The sequence below is a fragment of the Musca autumnalis genome, unplaced genomic scaffold (assembly GCF_047663935.1).
Source record: "Musca autumnalis isolate F117 unplaced genomic scaffold, ASM4766393v1 scaffold_3, whole genome shotgun sequence".
Taxonomy (NCBI): Eukaryota; Metazoa; Arthropoda; class Insecta; order Diptera; family Muscidae; genus Musca; species Musca autumnalis.
The window spans coordinates 34,003,633-34,030,446 of record NW_027411866.1 but is presented as its reverse complement, the minus strand read 5'-3'; the positions used below and the strand labels follow the sequence as shown (position 1 = coordinate 34,030,446).

Sequence of the window (26,814 nt, the reverse complement as noted above, 5' to 3'; positions counted from 1 at the left end):
AGTTTTCTATAGAAAACTTGTTGTTGTCGGTAGTGATAGTTTTCTTTGGAAAATTGTCGCTACTGATGTTTTTATATAGAAAAATGAATGTCAGTGATAACTTTATTTATAAGTTACACATGTTTTTAGAAATTATTCCACACTATGTTAGCCGACATCTACTTTCATTTCATTTATTTCCCATCCGCCTTGTGATGATTGATGTCGGTGCCTTATCCTTGTGCCGTTCATAACACAAATACTGATGATTTCCTTAATGCAACAACAGTGACAACAATATTCATTATCTCCCTAGGGTGAAACTACTACGTCTGCTGAGTTCAACTAATGACATTTATACCTCAGTACCCAACAAAAGTATGTATGTATGTACATATGTTGTTTACATGGCTTGTGTTTCAACTTTGTGTTGAGTTTGTTTTGTTATTGTTTTTTTTTTTTTTTTTAATGATGACTATAAGAGCTGCACTTAAAAAGCAACAACTTTAAGTAATTTGGGGCTAATGTATGTTGTATGTGAGTTTAAATGACATTTAACCTCCTCACAAAACCTGTAGGTTTTTCCTTCATATTAGTGGCGCCGTAATGAAATTAATTGTACTTTATATAAACTTTATTGTTTATGTGCTTAAAATGGGCCAATAAAGTTTTAAGGTCTTCTATGATTTGTTATTTGGAGGACAAAAATTAGAAATAAAAATTAATAATGTAAAACAATTTAAAATGGAAATTAAAAGAAAGCTTGTTAAGTCATGGTGTAAGCAAAATTGTGTTGGATATCTAAAAATTCAAGTTCAAGTATTCAACTTTCCTGCACATTCAAAACCGCATGTGCTACTGAACCATTCATATGATCTAAAACTCCCATAAAATGGCAACAACGGCACTTACTGAGCACCGCTCGACATAACATAATCCCTATTAAATTTCTGAACAGGCTTTAAAGGAGGTTTGTGGTTTCCAAAATTATTTTTATATTAATTGGAACTATCATGAGCTGTTAAAGCCGCCAAGTACCAAACAATGACCTACCAAGATTGGTGGTGGCAGTCTTTAGACGCATTCTTCACTTCCATTTCTCTTCGATTACCTTACATTCCTCCTCCGCATTTCTCCACAAAACTGTCTCTCTTCCCTTTTACGCCAACAACTATAAACTTTATATGGCCTATGTAAATTTCCCTAAAAATCCATAACAAGAAACCGTAACGAAATCAAAAAAATATGTATTGCTTAATCATTGCAAATCTAAAACGATTTGTGGTAACGTTAATATTTTAGCTGCTACCGTGGCCATAACGAAAGTTAGCATGGTCAAACATAAAAGAAAAAAAAAAATAAATGATTACAAATATTTGTTAACTGCAGAAAATGTTTATTGATGAAGACTTGGGGTAAGCTCCGCACAATGCCGAAAACAAAACCAAACAGAATGGGAACAGTGGTTTGAGGAGTTATAACGAGAAACTATTTCCTAAGAATATCTCTGAAGAGAGAACTCTCTTATCAATAAGCCCGACTAGACTTTTGACTACTTAATGTGTTTCTAGTTATATCGATGCCAAAAATGACCTTCGAAATGGATTCATAATTTTCCAAAAGCTCTTCCAAAGACAGACGTTCTTTTTCTTGTCTAACCTGTTAAGCAACATAAAAGGAGAAATGCCCCATACTGTGGTTATCATCCGACATAGGGTCTTAGCAACTTTCACAGCTGTTAATTTCCTAATGCGAATGTTATGCAACGCCTTCATAAAGAAGTCTCCAGTTAATTGCCTTGAGACCTTTATAAAAAGATGAATGGCCTACCGTGTACGCTCCTCTGCGAAGATATTTTCACCAATGAACATTTTCTTCAGACAAATGTTCACCAATGAACATTCTCTATTGAAAATTGCCCACCAATGAACATTTTCTATAGAAAAATGTTCACCAATGAACATTTTCTATAGAAAAATGTTCACCAATGAACTTTTTCTATAGAAAAATGTTCACCAATGAACTTTTTCTATAGAAAAATGTTCACCAATGAACTTTTTCTATAGAAAAATGTTCACCAATGAACTTTTTCTATAGAAAAATGTTCACCAATGAACTTTTTCTATAGAAAAATGTTCACCAATGAACTTTTTCTATAGAAAAATGTTCACCAATGAACTTTTTCTATAGAAAAATGTTCACCAATGAACTTTTTCTGTAGAAAAATGTTCACCAATGCACTTTTTCTATAGCAAAATGTTCACCAATGAACTTTTTCTATAGAAAATAGTTCACCCATGAACTTTTTCTATAGAAAATAGTTCACCAATGAACATTTTCTATAGAAAAATGTTCACTAATGAACATTTTCTATAGAAAAATGTTCACCAATGAACTTTTTCTATAGAAAATAGTTCCCCAATAAACTTTTTCTATAGAAAAATGTTCACCAATTAACTTTTTCTGTAGAAAAACGTTCACCAATAAACTTTTTCTATAGAAAAACGTTCACCAATGAACTTTTTCTATAGAAAAACGTTCACCAATGAACTTTTCCTATAGAAAAACGTTCACCAATGAACTTTTTCTATAGAAAAACGTTCACCAATGAACTTTTCCTATAGAAAAACGTTCACCAATGAACTTTTCTATAGAAAAATATTTACCAATAAACTTTTTCTATAGAAAAATGTTCACCAATGAACTTTTCCTATAACAAAATTTTCACCAATGAACATTTTCTATAGAAAAATGTTCACCAATGAACTTTTTCCATAGAGAAATGTTCACCAATGAACTTTTTCCATAGAGAAATGTTCACCAATGAACTTTTTCTACATAAAAATGTTCACCAATGAACTTTTTCTATAGAAAAATGTTCACCAATGAACTATTTCTATAGAAAAATGTTCACCAATGAACTTTTTCTATAGAAAAATGTTCACCAATGAACTTTTTCTATAGAAAAATGTTCACCAATGAACTTTTTCTATAGAAAAATGTTCATTTTCTAAAGAAAAATGTTCATTTTCTAAAGAAAATAGTTCACCAATGAACATTTTCTAAAGAAAATAGTTCACCAATGAACATTTTCTATAAAATATTGTTCACCAATTAATATTTTCTATAGAAAATTGTTCACCAATGAACATTTTCTATAAAATATTGTTCACCAATGAACATTTTCTATAGAAAATAGTTCACCAATGAACATTTTCTATAAAATATTGTTCACCAATGAATATTTTCTATAGAAAAATGTTCACCAATGAACTTTTTCTATAGAAAAATGTTCACCAATGAACTTTTTCTATAGAAAAATGTTCACCAATGAACTTTTTCTATAGAAAAATGTTCACCAATGAACTTTTTCTATAGAAAAATGTTCACCAATGAACTTTTTCTATAGAAAAATGTTCAACAATTAACTTTTTCTATAGAAAAATTTTCACAAATTAACTTTTTCTATAGAAAAATGTTCACCAATGAACTTTTTCTATAGAAAAATGTTCACCAATGAACTTTTTCTATAGAAAAATGTTCACCAAAGAACTTTTTCTATAGAAAAATGTTCACCAATGAACTTTTTCTATAGAAAAATGTTCACCAATGAACTTTTTCTATAGAAAAATGTTCACCAATGAACTTTTTCTATAGAAAAATGTTCACCAATGAACTTTTTCTATAGAAAAATGTTCACCAATGAACTTTTTCTATAGAAAAATGTTCACCAATGAACTTTTTCTATAGAAAAATGTTCACCAATAAACATTTTCTATAGAAAATTGTTCACCAATGAACTTTTTCTATATAAAAATGTTCACCAATGAACTTTTTCTATAGAAAAATGTTCACCAATGAACTTCATCTATAGAAAAATGTTCACCAATGAACTTCATCTATAGAAAAATGTTCACCAATGAACTTTTTCTATAGAAAAATGTTCACCAATGAACTTTTTCTATAGAAAAATGTTCACCAATGAACTTTTTCTATAGAAAAATGTTCACCAATGAACTTTTTCTATAGAAAAATGTTCACCAATGAACTTTTTCTATAGAAAAATGTTCACCAATGAACTTTTTCTATAGAAAAATGTTCACCAATGAACTTTTTCTATAGAAAAATGTTCACCAATGAACTTTTTCTATAGAAAATAGTTCACCAATGAACATTTTCGATAGAAAATTGTTCAGCAATGAACATTTTCGATAGAAAATTGTTCAGCAATGAACATTTTCGATAGAAAATTGTTCAGCAATGAACATTTTCGATAGAAAATTGTTCAGCAATGAACATTTTCGATGGAAAAATGTTCACCAATGAACATTTTCTATAGAAAAATGTTCACCAATGAACTTTTTCTATAGAAAAATGTTCACCAATGAACTTTTTCTATAGAAAAATGTTCACCAATGAACTTTTTCTATAGAAAAATGTTCACCAATGAACTTTTTCTACAGAAAAATGTTCACCAATGAACATTTTCCGTAGAAAAATGTTTACAAATGAGCATTTTCTGTAGATAAATGTTCACCAATGAACATTTTCTATAAAAACATGTTCACCCATGAACATATTTTATAAAAAATTGTTCACCAATGAACATTTTCTATAGAAAATTGTTCACCAGTGAACATTTTCTATAGAAAATTGTTCACCAATGAACATTTTCTATAGAAAATTGCTCACTAATGAACATTTTCTATAGAAAATTGTTCACTAATGAACATTTTCTATAGAAAATTGTACACCAATGAACATTTTCTATAGAAAATTGTTCACCAATGAACATTTTCTATAGAAAATTGTACACCAATGAACATTTTCTATAGAAAATTGTTCACCAATGAACATTTTCTATAGAAAATTGTTCAGCAATGAACATTTTCTATAGAAAATTGTTCAGCAATGAACATTTTCTATAGAAAATTGTTCAGCAATGAACATTTTCTATAGAAAATTGTTCACCAATGAACATTTTCTATAGAAAATTGTTCAGCAATGAACTTTTTCTATAGAAAAATGTTCACCAATGAACTTTTTCTATAGAAAAATGTTCACCAATGAACTTTTTCTATAGAAAAATGTTCACCAATGAACTTTTTCTATAGAAAAATGTTCACCAATGAACTTTTTCTGTAGAAAAATGTTCACCAATGAACTTTTTCTATAGAAAAATGTTCACCAATGAACTTTTTCTATAGAAAAATGTTCACCAATGAACTTTTTCTATAGAAAAATGTTCACCAATGAACTTTTTCTATAGAAAAATGTTCACCAATGAACTTTTTCTATAGAAAAATGTTCACCAATGAACTTTTTCTATAGAAAAATGTTCACCAATGAACTTTTTCTATAGAAAAATGTTCACCAATGAACTTTTTCTATAAAAAAATGTCACCAATGAACTTTTTCTATAGAAAAATGTTCACCAATGAACTTTTTCTATAGAAAAATGTTCACCAATGAACTTTTTCTATAGAAAAATGTTCACCAATGAACTTTTTCTATAGAAAAATGTTCACCAATGAACTTTTTCTATAGAAAAATGTTCACCAATGAACTTTTTCTATAGAAAAATGTTCACCAATGAACATTTTCTTTGAAATGAAATAATTTTCTATAGAAAATTGTTCACCAATGAACTTTTTCTATAGAAAATTGTTCACCAATGAACTTTTGCTATAGAAAAATGTTCACCAATGAACGTTTTCATCAACGAACTTTTTCTATAGAAAAATGTTCACCAATGAACTTTTTCTATAGAAAAATGTTCACCAATGAACTTTTTCTATAGAAAAATGTTCACCAATGAACTTTTTCTATAGAAAAATGTTCACCAATGAACTTTTTCTATAGAAAAATGTTCACCAATGAACATTTTCTATAGAAAAATGTTCACCAATGAACTTTTTCTATAGAAAAATGTTTACCAATGAACTTTTTCTATAAAAAACTGTTCACCAATGAACTTTTTCATCAACGAACTTTTTCTATAGAAAAATGTTCACCAATGAACTTTTTCTATAGAAAAATGTTCACCAATGAACTTTTTCTATAGAACAATTTTCACCAATGAACTTTTTCTATAGAAAATTGTTCACCAATGAACTTTTTCTATAGAAAATAGTTCACCAATGTACATTTTCTGTAGAAAATTGTTCACCAATGAACTTTTTCTATAGAAAAATGTTCACCTATGAACTTTTTCATCAACGAACTTTTTCTATAGAAAAATGTTCACCAATGAACTTTTTCTATAGAAAAATGTTCACCAATGAACTTTTTCATCAATGAACTTTTTCTATAAAAAATTGTTCACCAATGAACATTTTCTATAGAAAATTGTTCACCAATGAACATTTTCTATAGAAAATTTTTCACCAATGAACATTTTCTATAGAAAATTGTTCACCAATGAACATTTTCTATAGAAAATTTTTCACCAATGAACATTTTCTATAGAAAATTGTTCACCAATGAACATTTTCTATAGAAAATAGTTCACCAATGAACATTTTCTATAGAAAATAGTTCACCAATGGACATTTTCTATAGAAAATAGTTCACCATTGAACATTTTCTATAGAAAATAGTTCACCAATGAACATTTTCTTCACCAATGAACATTTTCTATAGAAAATTGTTCACCAATGAACATTTTCTATAGAAAATTGTTCACCAATGAACATTTTCTATAGAAAATTGTTCACCAATGAACATTTTCTACAGAAAATTGTTCACCAATGAACATTTTCTACAGAAAATTGTTCACCAATGAACATTTTCGATAGAAAATTGTTCACCAATGAACATTTTCGATAGAAAATTGTTCACCAATGAACATTTTCTATAGAAAATTGTTCACCAATGAACATTTTCTATAGAAAATTGTTCACCAATGAACATTTTTTATAGAAAATTGTTCACCAATGAACATTTTCTATAGAAAATTGTTCACCAATGAACATTTTCTATAGAAAATTGTTCACCAATGAACATTTTCTATAGAAAATTGTTCACCAACGAACATTTTCTATAGAAAAATGTTCACCAATGAATTTTTCTATAGAAAAATGATAACCAATGAACATACTCTATAGAAAAATGTTCGCCAATGAACATTTTCTATAGAAAAATGTTCACCAATGAGCATTTTCTACAGAAAATTTTTCACCAATAAACATTTTCTACAGAAAAATGTTCACCAATGACTGACAAATGTTCACCAGTGAACATTTGTCGTAGAAAAATGTTAACTAGTGAGCATTTTCTATAAAAAATTTTCACCAATAAACATTTTCTATAGAAAATTTTTCACCAATGAACATTTTCTATAGAAAATAATTCACCAATGAACTTTTTCTATAGAAAAATGTTCACCAATGAACTTTTTCTATAGAAAAATGTTCACCAATGAACTTTTTCTATAGAAAAATGTTCACCAAAGAACTTTTCCTATAGAAAAATGTTCACCAATGAACTTTTTCTATAGAAAAATGTTCACCAATGAACTTTTTCTATAGAAAAATGTTCACCAATGAACTTTTTCTATAGAAAAATGTTCACCAATGAACTTTTTCTATAGAAAAATGTTCACCAATGAACTTTTTCTATAGAAAAATGTTCTCCAATGAACTTTTTCTATAGAAAAATCTTCACCAACGAACATTTTTAATAGAATATTGTTCACTAATGAACATTTTCTATAAAATATTGTTCACCAATGATTTTTTTATATAGAAAAATGTTCACCAATGTACATTTTCTATAGGGAATTGTCCACCAATGAACATTTTCTATAGAAAATTGTCCACCAATGAACATTTTCAATAGCAAATTGTTCACCAATGTACATTTTCTATAGAAAATAGTTCACCAATTAACTTTTTCTATAAAAAGTATTTCACCAATGAACATTTTGTATAGAAAATGAATATTTTCTGTAGAAAATAATTCACCAATGAACATTTTCTATAGAAAATAGTTCACCAATGAACATTTTCTATAGAAAATAGTTCACCAATGAACATTTTCTATAGAAAATAGTTCACCAATGAACATTTTCTATAGAAAATAGTTCACCAATGAACATTTTCTATAGAAAATAGTTCGCCAATGAACATTTTCTATAGAAACTAGTTCACCAATGAACATTTTCTATAGAAAATAGTTCACCAATGAACATTTTCTATAGAAAATTGTTCACCAATAAACATTTTCTATAGAAAATTGTTCACCAATAAACATTTTCTATAGAAAATTGTTCACCAATAAACATTTTCTATAGAAAATTGTTCACCAATGAACATTTTCGATAGAAAATTGTTCATTAATGAACATTTTCTATAGAAAATTGTTCACCAATGAACATTTTCTATAGAAATTGTTCACCAATGAAGATTTTCTATAGAAAATTATTCACCATTGAACATTTTCTATAGAAAATTGTCCGCCAATGAACATTTTCTATACAGACTTGTTCACCAATAAACATTTTCTATAGAAAAATGTCCATCAATTAAAATTTTCAATAGAAAAATGTTCACCAATGAACTTTTTCAATAGAAAAATGTTCACCAATGAACTTTTTCTATAGAAAAATGTTCACCAATGAACTTTTTCTATAGAAAAATGTTCACCAATGAACTTTTTCTATAGAAAAATGTTCACCAATGAACTTTTTCTATAGAAAAATGTTCACCAATGAACTTTTTCTATAGAAAAATGTTCACCAATGAACTTTCTCTATAGAAAAATGTTCACCAATGAACTTTTTCTATAGAAAATTGTTCACCAATAAACATTTTCTGTAGAAAATTGTTCACCAATGAACTTTTTCTATAGAAAATTGATCACAAATGAACATTTTCTATAGAAAATTGTTCACAAATGAACATTTTCTATAGAAAATTGTTCACCAATGAACATTTTTTATAGAAAATTGTTCACCAATGAACATTTTCTATAGAAAATAGTTCATCAAAGAACATTTTCTAAAGAAAATTGTTCACCAATGAACATTTTCTATAGAAAATTGTTCACCAATGAACATTTTCTATAGAAAATTGTTCACCAATGAACATTTTCTATAGAAAATTGTTCACCAATGAACATTTTCTATAGAAAATTGTTCACCAATGAACATTTTCTATAGAAAATTGTTCACCAATGAACATTTTCTATAGAAAATTGTTCACCAATGAACAGTTGTCCACCAATGAACATTTTCTATAGAAAATAGTTCACCAATGAACATTTTCTATAGAAATGAAAATTTTCTATAGAAACATTTGCTATAGAAAATTGTCCAATGAACTTTTTCTATAGAAAATTGTTTACCAATGAACATTTTCTATAGAAAATTGTTCGCCAATGAACATTTGCTATAGAAAATTGTTCTCCAATGAACATTTTCACCATTGAACATTGTCTTTGAAAATTGTTAACCACTGTCCAACTCTATGCCCAATTTTGCGAGCCAACTAAGTTGCAACGACATTTGATAGCCACCACCACAGCAACTACTGCCATCATCTTAGCGTCGTATTTTGCATTGTTATTTGAAATTTACAATGACTTAATAATAAATATTAAGCAAATAGCAAACCAGCATACATACATATGTATGTAAAAATTAAGCATAGCTTCTGTGAAATATATCACGTACTCCATGTGGGCTATTTTAAGGAAACACACTGATTCACATACGTTCACGTGAGGGGTATATTACCTATTTCTGCTAAAGTTTGTTTGCGGTAAATAGTGCGAATGGCCCTCTATCCCTCTATTGCGAAAAATATCGTGAGATGCTGGCTTTGAAATTATCTCTATTGGATGCTGATCGTTTGATAATTGTTTTTTATTTTTTTTAATTTTTATGTCATGCAATTGTTTTTATTAAGTCATTGTTGTGTATTACAAATGTCATTTATCAATGTCAATGTGCAAAAATAATTTGATTGTTGCAACAATAATAAATGGTAGGAATGTCGGAGTCTATCTGTCAATATCATTAACAGTTATGTTGTGAATTTCAATGGGCAGTTTTGAGTTTTTTTGAGTTCCATTTTGGGGAATATGCGAGTTGGTCAAATAGGAAAAAAATACCGGCATTTTGGTGTTTTAATTGCGCTTGACAATTGAAAGCAAAACACTATAAGTTTCATTTAATTTCTGTAGGTTTCAAAAAACATCATCACACCCAGCATCCCACCAACAACTCTTTAACTGTCAACACAGAGTTAACTAAAAAAAAAAATTTATAAAATTAACACAATACCCCAACGTAAATACCAGTAAAACATTTCATTTTACACTTCAGAAACATGTTTCAGTGTGGATGAATTTGCAAACTCATTTCGAAAGTCAAATGAGACACCACGAAACGACCCTTTATTTCAGAAGACATTCAAGTGGATCAAAACAAGCAACCAACCAGCGAACTCTTATATAATTTCACCAAATCAACGTCCGCTAAAGGTTGTGGTGACTGGAAAACAGTTTCAACTACCTTTCAACACTTCAAAACAAACTACGTCATCTGGCATTTTTTTTGGAACGAGACATTCACGCCAAACTATCTGCAAATATTTTTTGCTTAAAGTGGATGATAAACTATTTCTTTGGCTTAATTTGTCCATCAAAATCAAACACTCCAAGTTCATTAATCTGGCTTTTGATGCTATTATTAGATTTCATCCTAGTTTTAATAAATTTGTGATTACTTTCATTTTCTCGCTCTTCCAAAGTGTTGATCGATAATTTAAATCATTTTAGCAAATCATTAATCTTCCTTCCCTAGCTAAGCTTCCATGGCTTGTCTAAGCAATTTTCCATTACGCTTCACGGTTCTGCCCATTTTGTATTAATTTCAATGGCTTGTTAAAGAGTTTTCCTTTGCAACTTAAAAGTCAAATGTCAGCTCTTTAATAAAATCATCACAAATTTATTACCCGCTGTTTATCGTTGTAAAACTGATGCCGTTACACCAATGACTTGTAACTTTTAATGGTTAACAAGAGGAAATTTTAGATAAAAGGAAAACTGAATATAAATCTGTTTTAAAATTAAAAATTTTTACAGGAAAATATGAGTTTTATTTTTTTTTTTTTTGGAGAAAAGATTCAGTCGTAAACCTTTCCCTATTAGATATAACAGTGGTGAATATTTTCTACAGAATATTTTTCTATATTTATATTTTATATTTTTCTTTAGAAAGATGAAAATGTGTCTATAAATATTTATCATTGGTGATTATTTTTCTAAAAAAACATCATTCGTTAACATTTTTCTACAGAAAAAGTTCATTGGTGAAAAATTTCTATAGAAAAAGTTCATTGGTGAACATTTTTCTACAGAAAAAGTTCATTGGTGAAAAATTTCTATAGAAAAAGTTCATTGGTGAACATTTTTCTATAGAAAAAGTTCATTGGTGAACATTTTTCTATAGAAAAAGTTCATTGGTGAACATTTTTCTATAGAAAAAGTTCATTGGTGAACATTTTTCTATAGAAAAAGTTCATTGGTGAACATTTTTCTATAGAAAAAGTTCATTGGTGAACATTTTTCTATAGAAAAAGTTCATTGGTGAACATTTTTCTATAGAAAAAGTTCATTGGTGAACATTTTTCTATAGAAAAAGTTCATTGGTGAACATTTTTCTATAAAAAAAGTTCATTGGTGAACATTTTTCTATAAAAAAAGTTCATTGGTGAACATTTTTCTATAGAAACAGTTCATTGGTAAACTTATTTCTAAAGAAAAAGTTCATTGGTGAACATTTTTCTATAGAAAAAGTTCATTGGTGAACATTTTTCTATAGAAAAAGTTCATTGGTGAACAATTTTCTATAGAAAAAGTTCATTGGTGAACATTTTTCTATAGAAAAAGTTCATTGGTGAACATTTTTCTATAGAAAAAGTTCATTGGTGAACATTTTTCTATAGAAAAAGTTCATTGGTGAACATTTTTCTATAGAAAAAGTTCATTAATGAACATTTTTCTATGGAAAAAGTTCATTGGTGAACATTTTGCTATAGAAAAAAAATCATTGACGAAATTTTTTCTATAGAAAAAATTTATTGGTGAACATTTTTCTATAGAAAAAGTTCATTGGTGAACATTTTTCGATAGAAAAAGTTCATTGGTGAACATTTTTCTATAGAAAAAGTTCATTGGTGAACATTTTTCTATAGAAAAAGTTCATTGGTGAACATTTTTCTATAGAAAAAGTTCATTGGTGAACATTTTTCGATAGAAAAAGTTCATTGGTGAACATTTTTCTATAGAAAAAGTTCATTGGTGAACATTTTTCTATAGAAAAAGTTCATTGGTGAACATTTTTCTATAGAAAAAGTTCATTGGTGAACATTTTTCTATAGAAAAAGTTCATTGGTGAACATTTTTCTATAGAAAAAGTTCATTGGTGAACATTTTTCTATAGAAAAAGTTCATTGGTGAACATTTTTCTATAGAAAAAGTTCATTGGTGAACTTTTTCTATTCACCAATGAACTTTATCTATCGAAAAATATTCACCAAAGAACTTTTTCTATAGAAAAATGTTCACCAATTAATTTTTCTATAGAAACATTTTAACCAATGAACTTTTTCTATAGAAATATGTATGTTCACCAATGAACATTTTCTATAGAAAAAATATGTTCACCATAGAAAGAGTTCATTGGTGAACATTTTTCTATTGAAAAATTTCATTGGTGGACATTTTTCTATAGAAAAGGTTCATTGGTGAATAGAAAAATTTCATTGGTGTACAATTTCTATAGAAAAAGTTCATTGGTGAACATTTTTCTATAGAAAAAGTTCATTGGTGAACATTTTTCTATAGAAAAAGTTCATTGGTGAACATTTTTCTATAGAAAAAGTTCATTGGTGAACATTTTTCTATAGAAAAAGTTCATTGGTGAACATTTTTCTATAGAAAAAGTTCATTGGTGAACATTTTTCTATAGAAAAAGTTCATTGGTGAACATTTTTCTATAGAAAAAGTTCATTGGTGAACATTTTTCTATAGAAAAAGTTCATTGGTGAACATTTTTCTATAGAAAAAGTTCATTGGTGAACATTTTTCTATAGAAAAAGTTCATTGGTGAACATTTTTCTATAGAAAAAGTTCATTGGTGAACATTTTTCTATAGAAAAAGTTCATTGGTGAACATTTTTCTATAGAAAAAGTTCATTGGTGAACATTTTTCTATAGAAAAAGTTCATTGGTGAACATTTTTCTATAGAAAAAGTTCATTGGTGAACATTTTTCTATAGAAAAAGTTCATTGGTGAACATTTTTCTATAGAAAAATTTCATTGGTGAACATTTTTCTATAGAAAAAGTTCATTGGTGAACATTTTTCTATAGAAAAAGTTCATTGGTGAACATTTTTCTATAGAAAAAGTTCATTGGTGAACATTTTTCTATAGAAAAAGTTCATTGGTGAACATTTTTCTATAGAAAAAGTTCATTGGTGAACATTTTTCTATAGAAAAAGTTCATTGGTGAACATTTTTCTATAGAAAAAGTTCATTGGTGAACATTTTTCTATAGAAAAAGTTCATTGGTGAACATTTTTCTATAGAAAAAGTTCATTGGTGAACATTTTTCAACACCTCTCATAAATTTGAACCAATTTACATGGTATAACCCGTTTAAATTGTAATTTAAATTCCCCAACTTATTACAAAAGTTGTTGAACTTTTTGTTACCTCTGGTGTTACAACAATTGTCGCAACATTTGGGCCGCCATTGTTTTTGTTAAGACGTAATGGGGCACACAAAACGTCACACCATTGTTTGTCACATAAATGTGGGTGAAATGTCTTAGTGGTGTCACTGCGGCGTAGATGTGTGGTCATAGGCATATCGCTGTGGCTGACATTTTAATGACAGCAGCTAATTATGAAATTGTTGTCATTTTATACAGTTAACAGGCATTTGATGTATGTTTTGATCTGAAATGGCGAACCTATAATCATGCTTCAATATGGTGCCGTGTTCCAATAGGTAGCATACATCCGCGCTTTGCACACTAAAGTTAAGTTTCAATTCCTGTGCAAGAATTATACATTTTTCGGCGTTAGTTATATCTCTCAAAATAATGCCTGCTACATCTTCTGAAGATGATTAGTAGTCACTAGGATTTGGCGGTATTGAACAAGGAATAAAACCCGGCAGCAATGATGTCACGGAATCCTGTATAGACCTTCCACAAAAAAGCTAATGCAGTTTTATAAAGATCGATTGAAATAACATCAATTGACATCTAGGGTCAGCTATCCTCAAACGTTTGTCATCCACCCACAAATATACCTACTTCCATTAGACTTGCAACCCTAAACTGGTATATAGCCTGAAACATATTCTCGTAACCGACATGTTTTGGACGATATTTTCAACATACCTTTGGAACATCGTGGTTATCTATTTCCAAATTTTTCCCCACGAAAATTAGCCACAAAACCTCCAACTATTTGTGTCACCCAAAAACATTGACGTTTTTCGTTATGGTGTCATATCGTTCAAATATGATTCGGTCATGTTTATTTTTGTTTTGCCGGCTAGACAGTCGATCCAAAAGTGGTGACAAACTACAGTAATGTTAAGTAATTACATTAAAATCAGTCTTCCCCTCTTCCAAGTATGAGTAAACGATACCTTTCTCATGGCTGGATTTGTGTTTTGGTTTTATGTGACAACATAATCCCCATGTTACACTGAAATCAAAAGCTAAGCCTCTTTGTCTATTGCAAATTTCATACAAAAATAGAATTGTGACGCTCTCTCTAATGGGGAGCGGGTGGAGGAGTGCTAGTAATTTAAAACCAAAAACTGCTGATTTGATTGATTGGCTAATTAAAATTTCATTAACACTACTTGGCGGTGCGCTGTTATTATTAAGCAATGGAAGCCACTAGCAAGAAAAACATGGCATACTTTTAGGCTTAATGTTAAATGAGCAAAGTAAATAAGTAGCAATAGGAAATTGATATTCTCATAGAAGAACGATAGATCATCTCATAGAAAATCGATGGATTTTCTCATAGAATATGGACGGATCTTCCCATAGAAAATCGATGGATCTTTTCATAGAAGATCGTTGAATATTTTCATAGAAAATCGATAGATTTTCTCATAGAATATAGATGAATCTTCTCATAAAAGATCGATGGATCTTCTTTTAGAAGATCGATGGATCTTCTGATAGAAGATCATTGGATGTTCCGATAGAAGATTATTGTATCTTCCGATAGAAGATAATTGGATCTTCCGATAGAAGATCGACGGAGAACAGGAGATCGATGATTATTCTTGGATGAAAGTAGATGGATCCTCTCGTAGAAGATCGATTCATCTTCTCATAGATCTGGTAACAGGAGGTCGATGGATGAATATTCTTATGGAAGATAGATGGATCTTTTTTCTACCGATCCATTCGACAGATCTTCTTATAGAAGATCGATGGATAATCTTACAGAAGAATGGTGGATATTCTCACAGAGGGTTGATGGATCTTGTCATAGAAGGTAGACCAATGGATATTCTCATAAAAGATCAATGAATCTTCTCATAGAAGATCGATGGATCTTCCCATTGAAGATCGATGGATCTTCCCATTGAAGATCGATGTTTCTTCTCATTGAAGATCGATATATCTTCTCGTAGAAAATGGATGGACTTTCTCAAAAGATCGATAGATCTTCTCATAAAAGAACGATAGATCTTCTCATAGAAGATTGATAGATCTTCTTATAGAAGATCGATGACTCTTCTCATAGAAGATCGATGGATCTTCTCACAGAAAATAAATGGGTTTCTACTTATAGAGAATCGATGTATCTTCTTATGGAATATCGATGGATCTTCTTACAGAAGTTCGACGAATGTCTTATTTCAAATTACCTTCTTGAAGAAGATCCTGAGGTCTTCTATTGACAAAAGAAGTCCTATTAACAGAAGAAGACCTCCTGAGGCATTCTATTGGCAGAAGTAGACCTCCTGAGATCTTCTATTGGCAGAAGAAGAAATTTTGAGGTATTTTATAGACAGAGGAATACCTCTTAAAGGCCTTCTATAGACAGAAGGAGGCCTAGAGGTCCTCTTTAGAAGAAAGAAGGCCACTTTAGGTCTTCTGTAGACTGAAGAAGAGCTCTTGAGGTCTTCTATAGACAAAAAAGACTGAAGAAGTCCTTTAAAGGTCTTCTACAGATCGAAGAAGACCCCATGAGGTCTTCTATAGACAGAATAAGACATAGTGAGGCGTTTTTTAGGCAGAAGAAGACCTCTTGAGGTCCTTTATAGACAGTCTGAAGAAGATCTCTTGAGGTCTTCTATTAACGAAAGAAGTCCTCTTGTGGTCTTCTATTAACAAAAGAAGTCCTCTTGAGGTCTTCTGAAGACAGAAGGAGGCCTTTTGAGGCTTTTAGTAGACACAGGAATACCTCTTGATGTCTTCTATAGACAGAAGAAGACCACTTGAAGTCTTCTGTAGACTGAAGACGACCTCTTGTGGTCTTCTACAGGCAGAAGAAGACATCTTGAAGAGTTCTATAGACCGCAGAAGACGCCTTGAGGTCCTCTATAGACAAAAGAAGACCCCTTGAGGTTTTGTATTGACAGGAGAAGATCTCCTGAGGTCTTCTATTGACAGAAGAAGTCCTCAAGAAGACCATTAAGTTCTTCAGAGGAAGGCTTGGCGGTCTTCTATTGGCAGAAGAAGACTTCTTGACCTCTTCTATTAACAGAAGAAGACCTCCTGAGGTTTTCTATAGACAGAAGAAGACCTCTTGAGGTCTTCTATTGGCAGAAGAAGACCTTCTGAGATCTTCTATTGCCAGAAGAAGACCTTTTGAGGTATTTTTATAGACAGGGGAATACCTCTTAAAGGCCTTCTATAGACAGAAGGAGGCCTTGAAGTCCTCTATAGACGGAAGAAGACCACTTTGGGTCTTCTGTAGACTGAAGAAGACCTCTTCAGGTCTTCTATAGACAAAAAAGACTTATTGAGATCTTCTATAGACTGTAGAAGTCCTTTTAAGGTCTTCTACAGACCGAAAAAGAAGACCTAGTGAGGCGTTTTTTTTTAGGCAGAAGAATACCTCTTGAGGTCCTCTATAGACAGAAGAAGAACCCTGTTGGTCTTCTGTAGTCTGAAGAAGATCTCTTGAGGTCTTCTGTAGACTGAAGACGCCTTGAATAAGCCTTGTATTGACAGAAAAAGACCTCCTGAGGTCTTCTATTGACAGAAGAAGTCCTCAAGAAGACCCTTAAGTTCTTAAGGAAGGCCTGGAGGTCTTCTATTGGCAGAAGAAGACTTCATGACATCTTAAGTTCTTCTGTAGGCAGAGGAAGGCCTGGAGGTCATCTATAGACAGAAAACCTCTTAAGGTCTTCTACACACCGAAGAAGACCTCTTTTGGAAGACTGAAGAAGGCCCCTTGTGGTCTTCTGTAGACGGAAGAAGACCTCTTAATGTCTTCTGTAGACAGAAAAATACCTCTTGAGGTCTTCTATCGACAGATGAAGGCCTATTACGGTATTTTATAGACAGAGGAATACCTCTTTATGTCTTTTATACAAAGAAGAAGACCTCTTAAGGCTTTCTATAGACAGAAGAAGAGCTCGTAAGATCACCCATATACAGAAAAATTTCTATTGAGGTTTTATAGAAAAAAGAAGGCATATTGAGGTCATCTATAGACAGATGAAGACTCTTTGAGGACTTCTAAAGACAGAAGAAGACCATCTTGAGGTTTTCTATGGACAGAAGGATCTTCTCATAGTAATTCGACAATGGATTTCGTTCTGTTGATCTATGCATCTTGTGGAAATTCGACAGATATTCTTGTTAAAGATCTATGGATGTTCTCATAAATCTATTATGGACCTTCCTGGCCAGGTCATATATGTTTTGTCGACACATCCCCACGGTTGAGCTCCTGTCTTTTTTATGACTGCTTTTAAAAATTGTTGTGACAGAACTACTGTTCCCTTTATGTAAGGTGTTAATATCAGCTTTGTATCGTGTATGTCAATCCACCTAGGGGTAAACTGCACCTTCTCCATAATGAATATGAACATTACTGCTGTAGATTCTAAGTTAAAAAAAATATTTTTCTCAACCATCCCTTTAAGGCCAAGGTGAGACTTCATTCATATCGATGACTGCAGTCGGATTCTATTTTTAGCTCAATTATCACCTTTTAATAGCCGATTTGTCTATCATGGTAATCGAACCAAGGGAGTCTTTAAAACGTTTGCGATGCACGGTGCTCTTGAACCAACTTAAAATGGAAGGTGCTTACACAATGAAAGTTATTGCGGATTCTGAAACTGCAATGTTCATAGATGAGAAAAATAAAAAACAACAAAAAATCGCTGGAGCGCTTTTTAAATAAATCGCGGTCAAAGTTCACAATTTTAGGTTTTTTTTAGGTTTTCACGATTTTGCTGGGAAACCGCAAGCCCCATCAAAGTTGAACCAACGAAAATGTTGTAGCAGTGAAAATTCTCTACAAGATCGCCTTTTATGTTATATTTGTAGGTTTTACCATTTTTTAGATATAGTAGTTCAAAGTAGGACAATTCACTGACTGTATCGTCTCGTGTCTCAATGTCATGACTGCAATTGCCCAACTTAATCTTATATAACTCAAAAAATGGTGCAACCTATGAAAAAATTACAAAAGCCAATCTTGTAGAGAACTCTCACAGCTATAAGATTTTCTATAGTCCCATTTCGACAAGACTTACCGATTTCAAGCAAATCGTGAAAACCTAAAAAAAAAAAAACTAAAAATGTGACCTAATATTCTACACCTTTTTCAGATATAATTCGAAATATTTTAGTTGATTTTCGATCGATGACAATTCGATTTATTCCATTTGTAATTCAAATTATTTTATTTGTAATTCGAATTATTCTGTTTGTAATTCGAATTATTTTATTTGTTATTCGAATTATTCCATTTGCAATTTGATTTCTTCCATTTGTAATTCGAATTATTTTATTTGAAATTCGAATTATTTTATTTGTAGTTACGGAGGTGCCGAGGTAGACGAAGTCTTTTACTACCTCAAAATAATAGGAACCAACTTCCACAGTTGGTCCGAGCTCAATGGACGCATTGCGCGTCGACACCATCAACTTGGTCTTCTCACCGTTTACCGCCAGACCCACTTTAGCAGATTCTCCTTCGACCTTCATAAAGGTATCAGTTACTTTTCTTACTGATCGTCCCATGATTTTTTATTGGTGTAGATTGTGCCATTTCTTTTAAAGTTTGCCTCTTGTATAACCTTTTCCAGCAGGATGTTGAAGAGATCCCACGAAAGGCTGTCTCCTTATCTAAAACCTCTTTTGGTACAAAACTCTTCAGAGAGGTTCTTTCCTATTTTAACTGAAGGTCTTGTGTCAATTATAGTCATTTTACAAAGCCGAATGAGGTTTGCGGGGATACCAAATTCAGACATGGCTTGGAATGCCTTTGAACGCAGCGGGCTTTCGAAGGCTGCTTTATAATCGACAAAAAGGTGGTAGGTGTCGATCTGCATCTCCTGGGTTTTCTCCAGGATTTGCCGCAGGGTTAATATCTGGTCAATGGTAGACTTGCCAGGTCTAAAGCCGCATTGGTATGGTCCAATTAACTCGTTGACCATAGGCTTTAGTCGTTCGCACAATATCCCTGACACGATCTTGTAGGCAATAGGGAGAAGACTTATGCCCCTATAGTTAGAGCATACAGTCTTATCTCCTTTCTTGTGGACGGGGCACAGTATACTCAGGTTCCAATCGTCGGGTACTCGTTCTTCATGCCAGATGGTGCTAACTAGCTGATGAATACACCTTATCAGCGTGTCGCCTCCGGTTTTGAACAGCTCGGCTGGTAAGCCATCGGCTCCTGCTGCCTTATTATTCTTCAGCCGATTAATTGCTGTCTTTACCTCATCTTGGCTGGGCGGTATACATTCAATACCATCTTCTGGGATTGGGCCTCTGGTATCTTCGTCGTCTTCGCTGCTATTGGATACCAACAGTTTTCAAAAATGTTCTTTCCATATCCTGAGCACACTATCTGTATCAGTTACCAAATTACCTTGCTGGTCTCTACAGGAGGATGTGCCTGTACCAAAGCCATCAGTCTGATGCTTGATGTTTGTAATTCGAATTATTTTATTTGTAATTCGAATTATTCTATTTGTAATTCGAATTATTTTATTTGTAATTCGAATTATTTTATTTGAAATTCGAATTATTTTATTTGTAGTAAGTCTTTTACTACCTCAAAATTATAGGAACCAACTTCCACAGTTGGTCCGAGCTCAATGGACGCATTGCGCGTCGACACTATCATCTTGGTCTTCTCACCGTTTACCGCCAGACCCACTTTAGCAGATTCTCCTTCGACCTTCATAAAGGTATCAGTCTTTTACTGATCGTCCCATGATGTCTATATCATCAGCATAATCAAATAACATGTGGATATTGGTGTAGATTGTGCCATTTCTTTTAACGTTTGCCTCTTGTATAACCTTTTCCAGCAGGATGTTGAAGAGATCACACGAAAGGCTGTCTCCTTGTCTGAAACCTGTTTTGTTACAAAATTCTTCGGAGAGGTTCTTTCCTATTTTAACTGAAGATCTTGTGTCAGTTAGAGTCATTTTACAAAGCCGAATGAGCTTTGCGGGGATACCAAATTCAGACATGGATTGGAATATCTTTGAACGCAGCGGGCTGTCGAAGGCTGCTTTATAATCGACAAAAAGGTGGTAGGTGTCGATCTGCATCTCCTGGGTCTTCTCCAGGATTTGCCGCTGGGTTAATATCTGGTCAATGGTGGACTTGCCAGGTCTAAAGCCGCATTGGTATGGTCCAATTAACTCGTTGACCATAGGCTTTAGTCGTTCGCACAATATCCCTGACACGATCTTGTAGGTAATAGGGAGTAGACTTATGCCCCTATAGTTAGAGCATACAGTCTTATCTCCTTTCTTGTAGACGGGGCACAGTATACTCAGGTTCCAATCGTCGGGTGCTCGTTCTTCCTGCCAGATGGTGCTAACTAGCTGATGAATACACCTTATCAGCGTGTCGCCTCCGGTTTTGAACAGCTCGCCTGGTAAGCCATCGGCTCCTGCTGCCTTATAATTCTTCAGCCGATTTATTGCTGTCTTTACCTCATCTTGGCTGGGCGGTATACATTCAATACCATCTTCTGGGATTGGGTCTCTGGTATCTTCGTCGTCTTCGCTGCTATTGGATACCAACAGTTTTGAAAAATGTTCTTTCCATATCCTGAGCACACTATCTGCTGCTCTCTACAGGAGAATGTGCCAGTACCTAAGCCATCAGTTTGATGCTTGACTCTTTGGTAGAATTTTCGGACTTCATTCTGGTTCCTGTACACCTCGATTTTTTCACACTCCCGCTTTTCCATCTCTCTCTTTTTCCTGCGGAAAAGACGTTTCTCCTCTCTCCTTTTCTCCCGATATATCTATCGTGCGCTACGCGTTGCTACGCATTTTTCTCTTCGGTAGCAGCACGACACTCCTGATCATACCATGGATTCCTTGGTGGAGGTGTCTGGTATCCAAGTACGGATTTTGCGGCTGTTTGCATGGAGTGGGAACCTCCGACCAACTACAAATCCTCAACCAAACTCATGCTTTATATCATTGCAGCTATAATACAGATCGTCACATTTAGGTGTTGTTGCATCGTATTTCCTGTATGGCAGTAATGTCGGCCTTGTACTTTTCCAGTACATCTGCCAATGCGTAAACTGCACCTTCTCTATAAAGAGTGCGAACATTCCAGGTGCAGATTTGCAGATCATGGTCCTTAAAACGTTTGCGGGGGTCGTCAACTTTAGAGGGATTTGTTTTTCTTTTCTTTCGTTTTTTCATAGTAGGATGTTTTTTCTAGGGGAGAGTTACTAACCCAACGCCCAAATCCAAGTTTTTAACGTTCTAATGGGTGAACGCGCGCCACATTTTAGCTCACTGCCTTTAACGGGTGTTAAAGGCAGCTACCCCAGGTTACACCACGGGGAGGTCAGTGTCCACTTAAGATGAAAGAGGCACCAAGATAAATCCTGGACTTTGCCATGTTAAAGCCGGTCAGGACCGTTCCTTGGTATCTTTCATTCCCTACGTCACCCAAATACCAAAAGGTATAAAATTTGGTACCAATTTAGCACTTTTCGTACACGACTTTCCAAAAACTACTTTCATATCTCAGCTCTATCCGTTCATCTAAATCCAAATTATAGCCAATGTAGTTCCATTTTGCACTTTTCCATAAGAACGAATTACTAAAACTACCTCAATCCTACACTCCAACAGTAATCTGTTCACGCAAATTTTTCAAAGCTACCTCCATATCTCAATTCTACATTCCAACAGTAATCTTTATTCAAAATTTAAGGATTTCAGCTCTATCCGTTCACCCAAATCCAAATTATACAAAAATTTAGTACCATTTTTTATAGTTCCAAAAACCTTTCATTGTTACTCTTCACCAATGACCCTCATTCCAAATTTCAGGATTCCAGGTCTATTCGTTCATCTAAATCCAAATTGTACAAAATTTAGTGCCATTTAGTACTTTTCGTAAACTTATAGCTCGAATTTCCAACAACTTTTGTTACCCTTCACCAGTGACCCTCATTCCAAATTTCATGGTTCCAGCTCTATCCGTTCACCCAAATCCAAATTGTACTAAAGTTGGTACCATTTTTTATAGTTTGAATTTCCAAAAACCTTTTTTTATTACCCTCCATCAGTGACCCTCATTCCAAATTTCAGGATTCCAGTTCTATTCTTTCTTTCTTTTTTCTATAAAGACTTCTTTTAGAGCGTATACAACGTTTTTCTTCTAGTCCTTTCTTAGCAACCAAGTCTTTACTTAGACTGATCCTTTCAGCTTCTCTGTAAGGAGTTGCTAACGAACATTTTTCCCCTTTCCAATTCAAATGTAAAAAATACAACTTTAGACTTATATTTATTTTATTGATAACAGAAACTTAACATTTCGTACGTTTCTAAATCGAGTTTGAGTTTCAGCAACGCAAACAATTTTCAAAATGAAAAAATTATAATTATAAATATTTACAAAGATACGGGATAAATAAATTAGACAACAGGAGAATGAATATAATATTTTTGTACAATAGTGTAGTGGATGTTACAGTGGGTGTCAAAAGTTAGGCCATGGAAGTTGTTTTTTTAATTGTTAATTTTTTTCTGATTCCTTGTCATTTATGTTATTTATGGTTTTGTTCTCAAACATGTCCCCACTTTTGACACTCTCTGTAAATTAAATTTTTTAAAAAGACACGCCTGGGAAACTTTTCTCGCACATTATTTGACTAGTAGTTAATTTTTATATAAATTACAACAAAAACAAACGAAATAAAAATCATAAAACAAAATCTTCTTAACCAACTACAGGAAACTTTAACAACCTATGAACCTTGACGCCGCACCGCTGGCTTAACACCCCAATCTTCTTTAATCATATCGGAGGCCTTTTCACCAATCATTATCACCGGAGCATTGGGATTACCATTCACAATGGTGGGCATAATACTGGCATCCACTACCCTTAGGCCAGAAACACCATAGACACGTAGACGAGGATCAACAACAGCGGTGGGATCCCAACTGGGACCCATTTTACAGGTACCTGTCGGATGATAAATTGTAAAAGTGAATTGTTTGATGCAGCAAGCCCAATATTCGTCGCTGGCAAATTCCAAATGTTTACAACCAGGCAAAGGGATGCGATGTAGCCTTGAGCCAAAACGTTTAAAGGCTTGGGTATCGGAGACATTGACGGCCAATTTGATGCCCTCCACCAGAACGTCGATGTCCTGTTGGTGGGCAAAGTAGTTGGGTATTATTTTGGGCTGTTGGTGGGGATTGCGCGAATTCAAACGTATCCAGCCGGTGCTTTTGGGTCTCAGCAATAAAGGTAATATGGACCAGGTTTCGGAGTTTTGTATGGGCTTGTAGACAGTGTTGTAAAAGCCATCACGCAGATTAAGAATCTTTCGAATTTGATCGCCACCATCGGAATTAATGGAGCTGGGGCAAAAATGAAACTGTATATCCGGCCAATCAACATTGGGATCTTGAAATTTGCTGTTCAGGAAAGCCACTCCCTCCACACCAGTATAGGTCATGGGACCTCGTTCCCGCAGAATGTATTCCATGCTTACCGGCATGGTTTGAAAGCGGCTGCGTGTAACTGTGAGCGGCGCATCCACCACAAAAGTCAAACCACCCAGCCCCACATGATCTTGCAGATTATTACCCACCGGCAAATCGGATACCACAGGAATACCCAATTCCTGTAAATGCTCCGCCGGTCCAATACCGGATAACATCAGCAGTTGAGGACTATTTATGGCACCGGCACTGGAAATAACTTCACGTCTTACAAAGACCACATTTTTATGGCCATTCTTAACAAATTCCACACCTGTGGCTCGTTTATTTTCATCCAAAATTATGCGTGTGGCCTGGGCATGCAGCAAAACATCGAGATTTTTGCGCAGACGCACTGGCCTAATGAAAGCCTTGCCTGTACTGCAACGCGAACCCCGCCTCATTGTGGATTGAGTTAACATGAACCCCGTTTGCTTCTCGCCATTGATGTCACGATTTTCATAACCCATTTCCATGCCGGCCTGGAGAAAGGCAATCGACAGGGGTGTACGCCAAGGGGACTCCTGCACGGTGAGATAACCTCCTGTCTCGTGATAGGGTGTCTTGGCCAAATAGGGATTACGCACATCTTCTGATTTGAGGAAGTAACGCAAAACATCTTCGTAACCCCATCCTGGATTACCCAACGACTCCCAATGGTTGTAGTCATTTTTGGATCCCCTTACATAGACCATGGCATTGAGGACACTGGAGCCTCCCAATACCTTGCCTCGAGGCCAAAAGCAACGATCTCCTTTCATGGCCTGGCAATACTGCCGGGTGGCCGAGGGTGTGGTTTGATATTTCCAATCCATTTCGGTGAGTTGCAGAAACCCAGCCAGGGTGGGCACATCAGAAATCTCATTTTCATCTCCCCCAGCCTCAAGCAGCAACACTGTCCAGTTTTTAATTTCCGATAAACGATTGGCCACCACGGCACCAGCACTACCTCCTCCTATCACCACAAAATCATATTGGCCACGTATCTGAAAAAGAAGTACAAGAAAACAAATCAGTGACCACGATTCCACCATCTGAAAAAACGTCCACACTTACCCCACTCGCCTCCTGCACCTTATTTTCCGGATCCACAGTTTGATAACGATAATAATTCATTCCGATTGCCAGCAGTGGAATCATGCCCAGCAAAGATGTTATTGTGCCAAATGCCATTTTTCAGTAATTGTCAGATCCACGGATCCTCCTTGATTTTTGATTTCACAAAGCCGTTACTAACCGGGGCACTGGTGGACAATGAAACCTCGGAGAGTATCTTGGGGGTATAATTCCGTATACCTCCCGGTTTGGCAATCTTATATTGGGCACTGGCCCTTTGATCCTCTTCCAAAATATCCAAATACGACTTGATATACAAATGATGATCCAAATATTCCTTTTGTTTTTGCACAGACTTGTTGGATTTACTGGATACTGCCGATAAGCCACCACCACTGGTCACCGAGGCGGCCGATGAAAATCTGCTTGGGGTACACTGGCACGAGGAGTAATAAATGCCACTATCTGTACTCTGGGAATTCTTACGCTGATGTCTACCCTTGATGTCACGATATAAAACGTCTGCCGCAGCAAATGCTCCCGCCTGATAATCGGAACTGCTGGTGGTTGTTGAATGGCTATCCAAAGATTTCCGGGATCCCAATGGCTTGACAATTTTCGTCTTCTCGTAACTCTGCTTGGCCAAACTATACCTCTGACACTGGCGATAATATTCGTCGTCTGTTGAAGAAGAATTGGAAATGCTCGATGAAGTGTAGACTAACTCCTTGTGTTTCGTTGGATAGTCGTGTGGCGGTAGTGGAGGTGGAGGAGAAGAACTAAGGTTGTTGTTGTGGTTGTGGTTTTTGGAATAGGGATTGTTAAAGGAGGGTTGATAGTTAATCGTAGGTTTGTCCGAATGATGCTGTTGATGCAGATGTTGGTTGTGTGTTGTGTTCGTGTGGGAAAAAGATTGTTGCTGTTGCCGTCTACTTGTGTAACATTTATTTTGTTGTGATATCTCTTGTCCCATATTTTAAACGAAATGAAATATAGGAAGCTAAAAGGAGAAGGAAAGAGAAGAAGAGAAAAATAATGTCAATAAAACTTTTCAAAAATAAAATTATTGTAAATGAAATATTTTCAATGTATTATCTTATTATCGACATGAGTTTCTCCTTAAATATTTGTTTTGGCAATAAAATTCCTGCTATCGAACAGAATTTTTAACGAAATTCGTGTTATCGGCAAAAGTTTCTATAGAAATTCTAGTTATAAATCAGATTTTATGCAGGAACAACGTTACTTCACAGAGATTATTGTTATCGACCACAGTTTCTATAGAAATTTTGGTTTCTATAGAAATTTTGGTTATCGACCACAGTTTCTATAGAAATTTTGGTTATCGACCAACGTTTCTATAGAAATTTTGGTTATCGACCACAGTTTCTATAGAAATTTTGGTTATCGACCACAGTTTCTATAGAAATTTTGGTTATCGACCACAGTTTCTATAGAAATTTTGGTTATCGACCACAGTTTCTATAGAAATTTTGGTTATCGACCACAGTTTCTATAGAAATTTTGGTTATCGACCACAGTTTCTATAGAAATT

The 26,814-nt window shown here is 33.6% G+C and overlaps 2 protein-coding genes across 2 annotated transcripts in view; one reads left to right on the top strand and one right to left on the bottom strand.

Annotated features, from left to right (window-relative positions):
* The window catches only part of Flo2 (flotillin-2), a 580,663-nt gene that overhangs the window by 82,339 nt on the left and 471,510 nt on the right, over positions 1-26,814 (top strand). The window lies entirely within an intron of this gene.
* LOC141399811 (glucose dehydrogenase [FAD, quinone]) overlaps positions 22,983-26,814 on the bottom strand; it is a 54,039-nt gene continuing 50,207 nt past the window's right edge. The window contains exons 2-3 of the mRNA XM_073979121.1: positions 25,260-26,259; positions 22,983-25,189 (exon numbers count right to left, since the gene is read on the bottom strand). Coding sequence (XP_073835222.1) covers positions 23,459-25,189; positions 25,260-25,376 — 1,848 coding nt within the window. The 5' untranslated portion in view covers positions 25,377-26,259 and the 3' untranslated portion in view covers positions 22,983-23,458. The remainder of the gene's footprint in view (positions 25,190-25,259; positions 26,260-26,814) is intronic.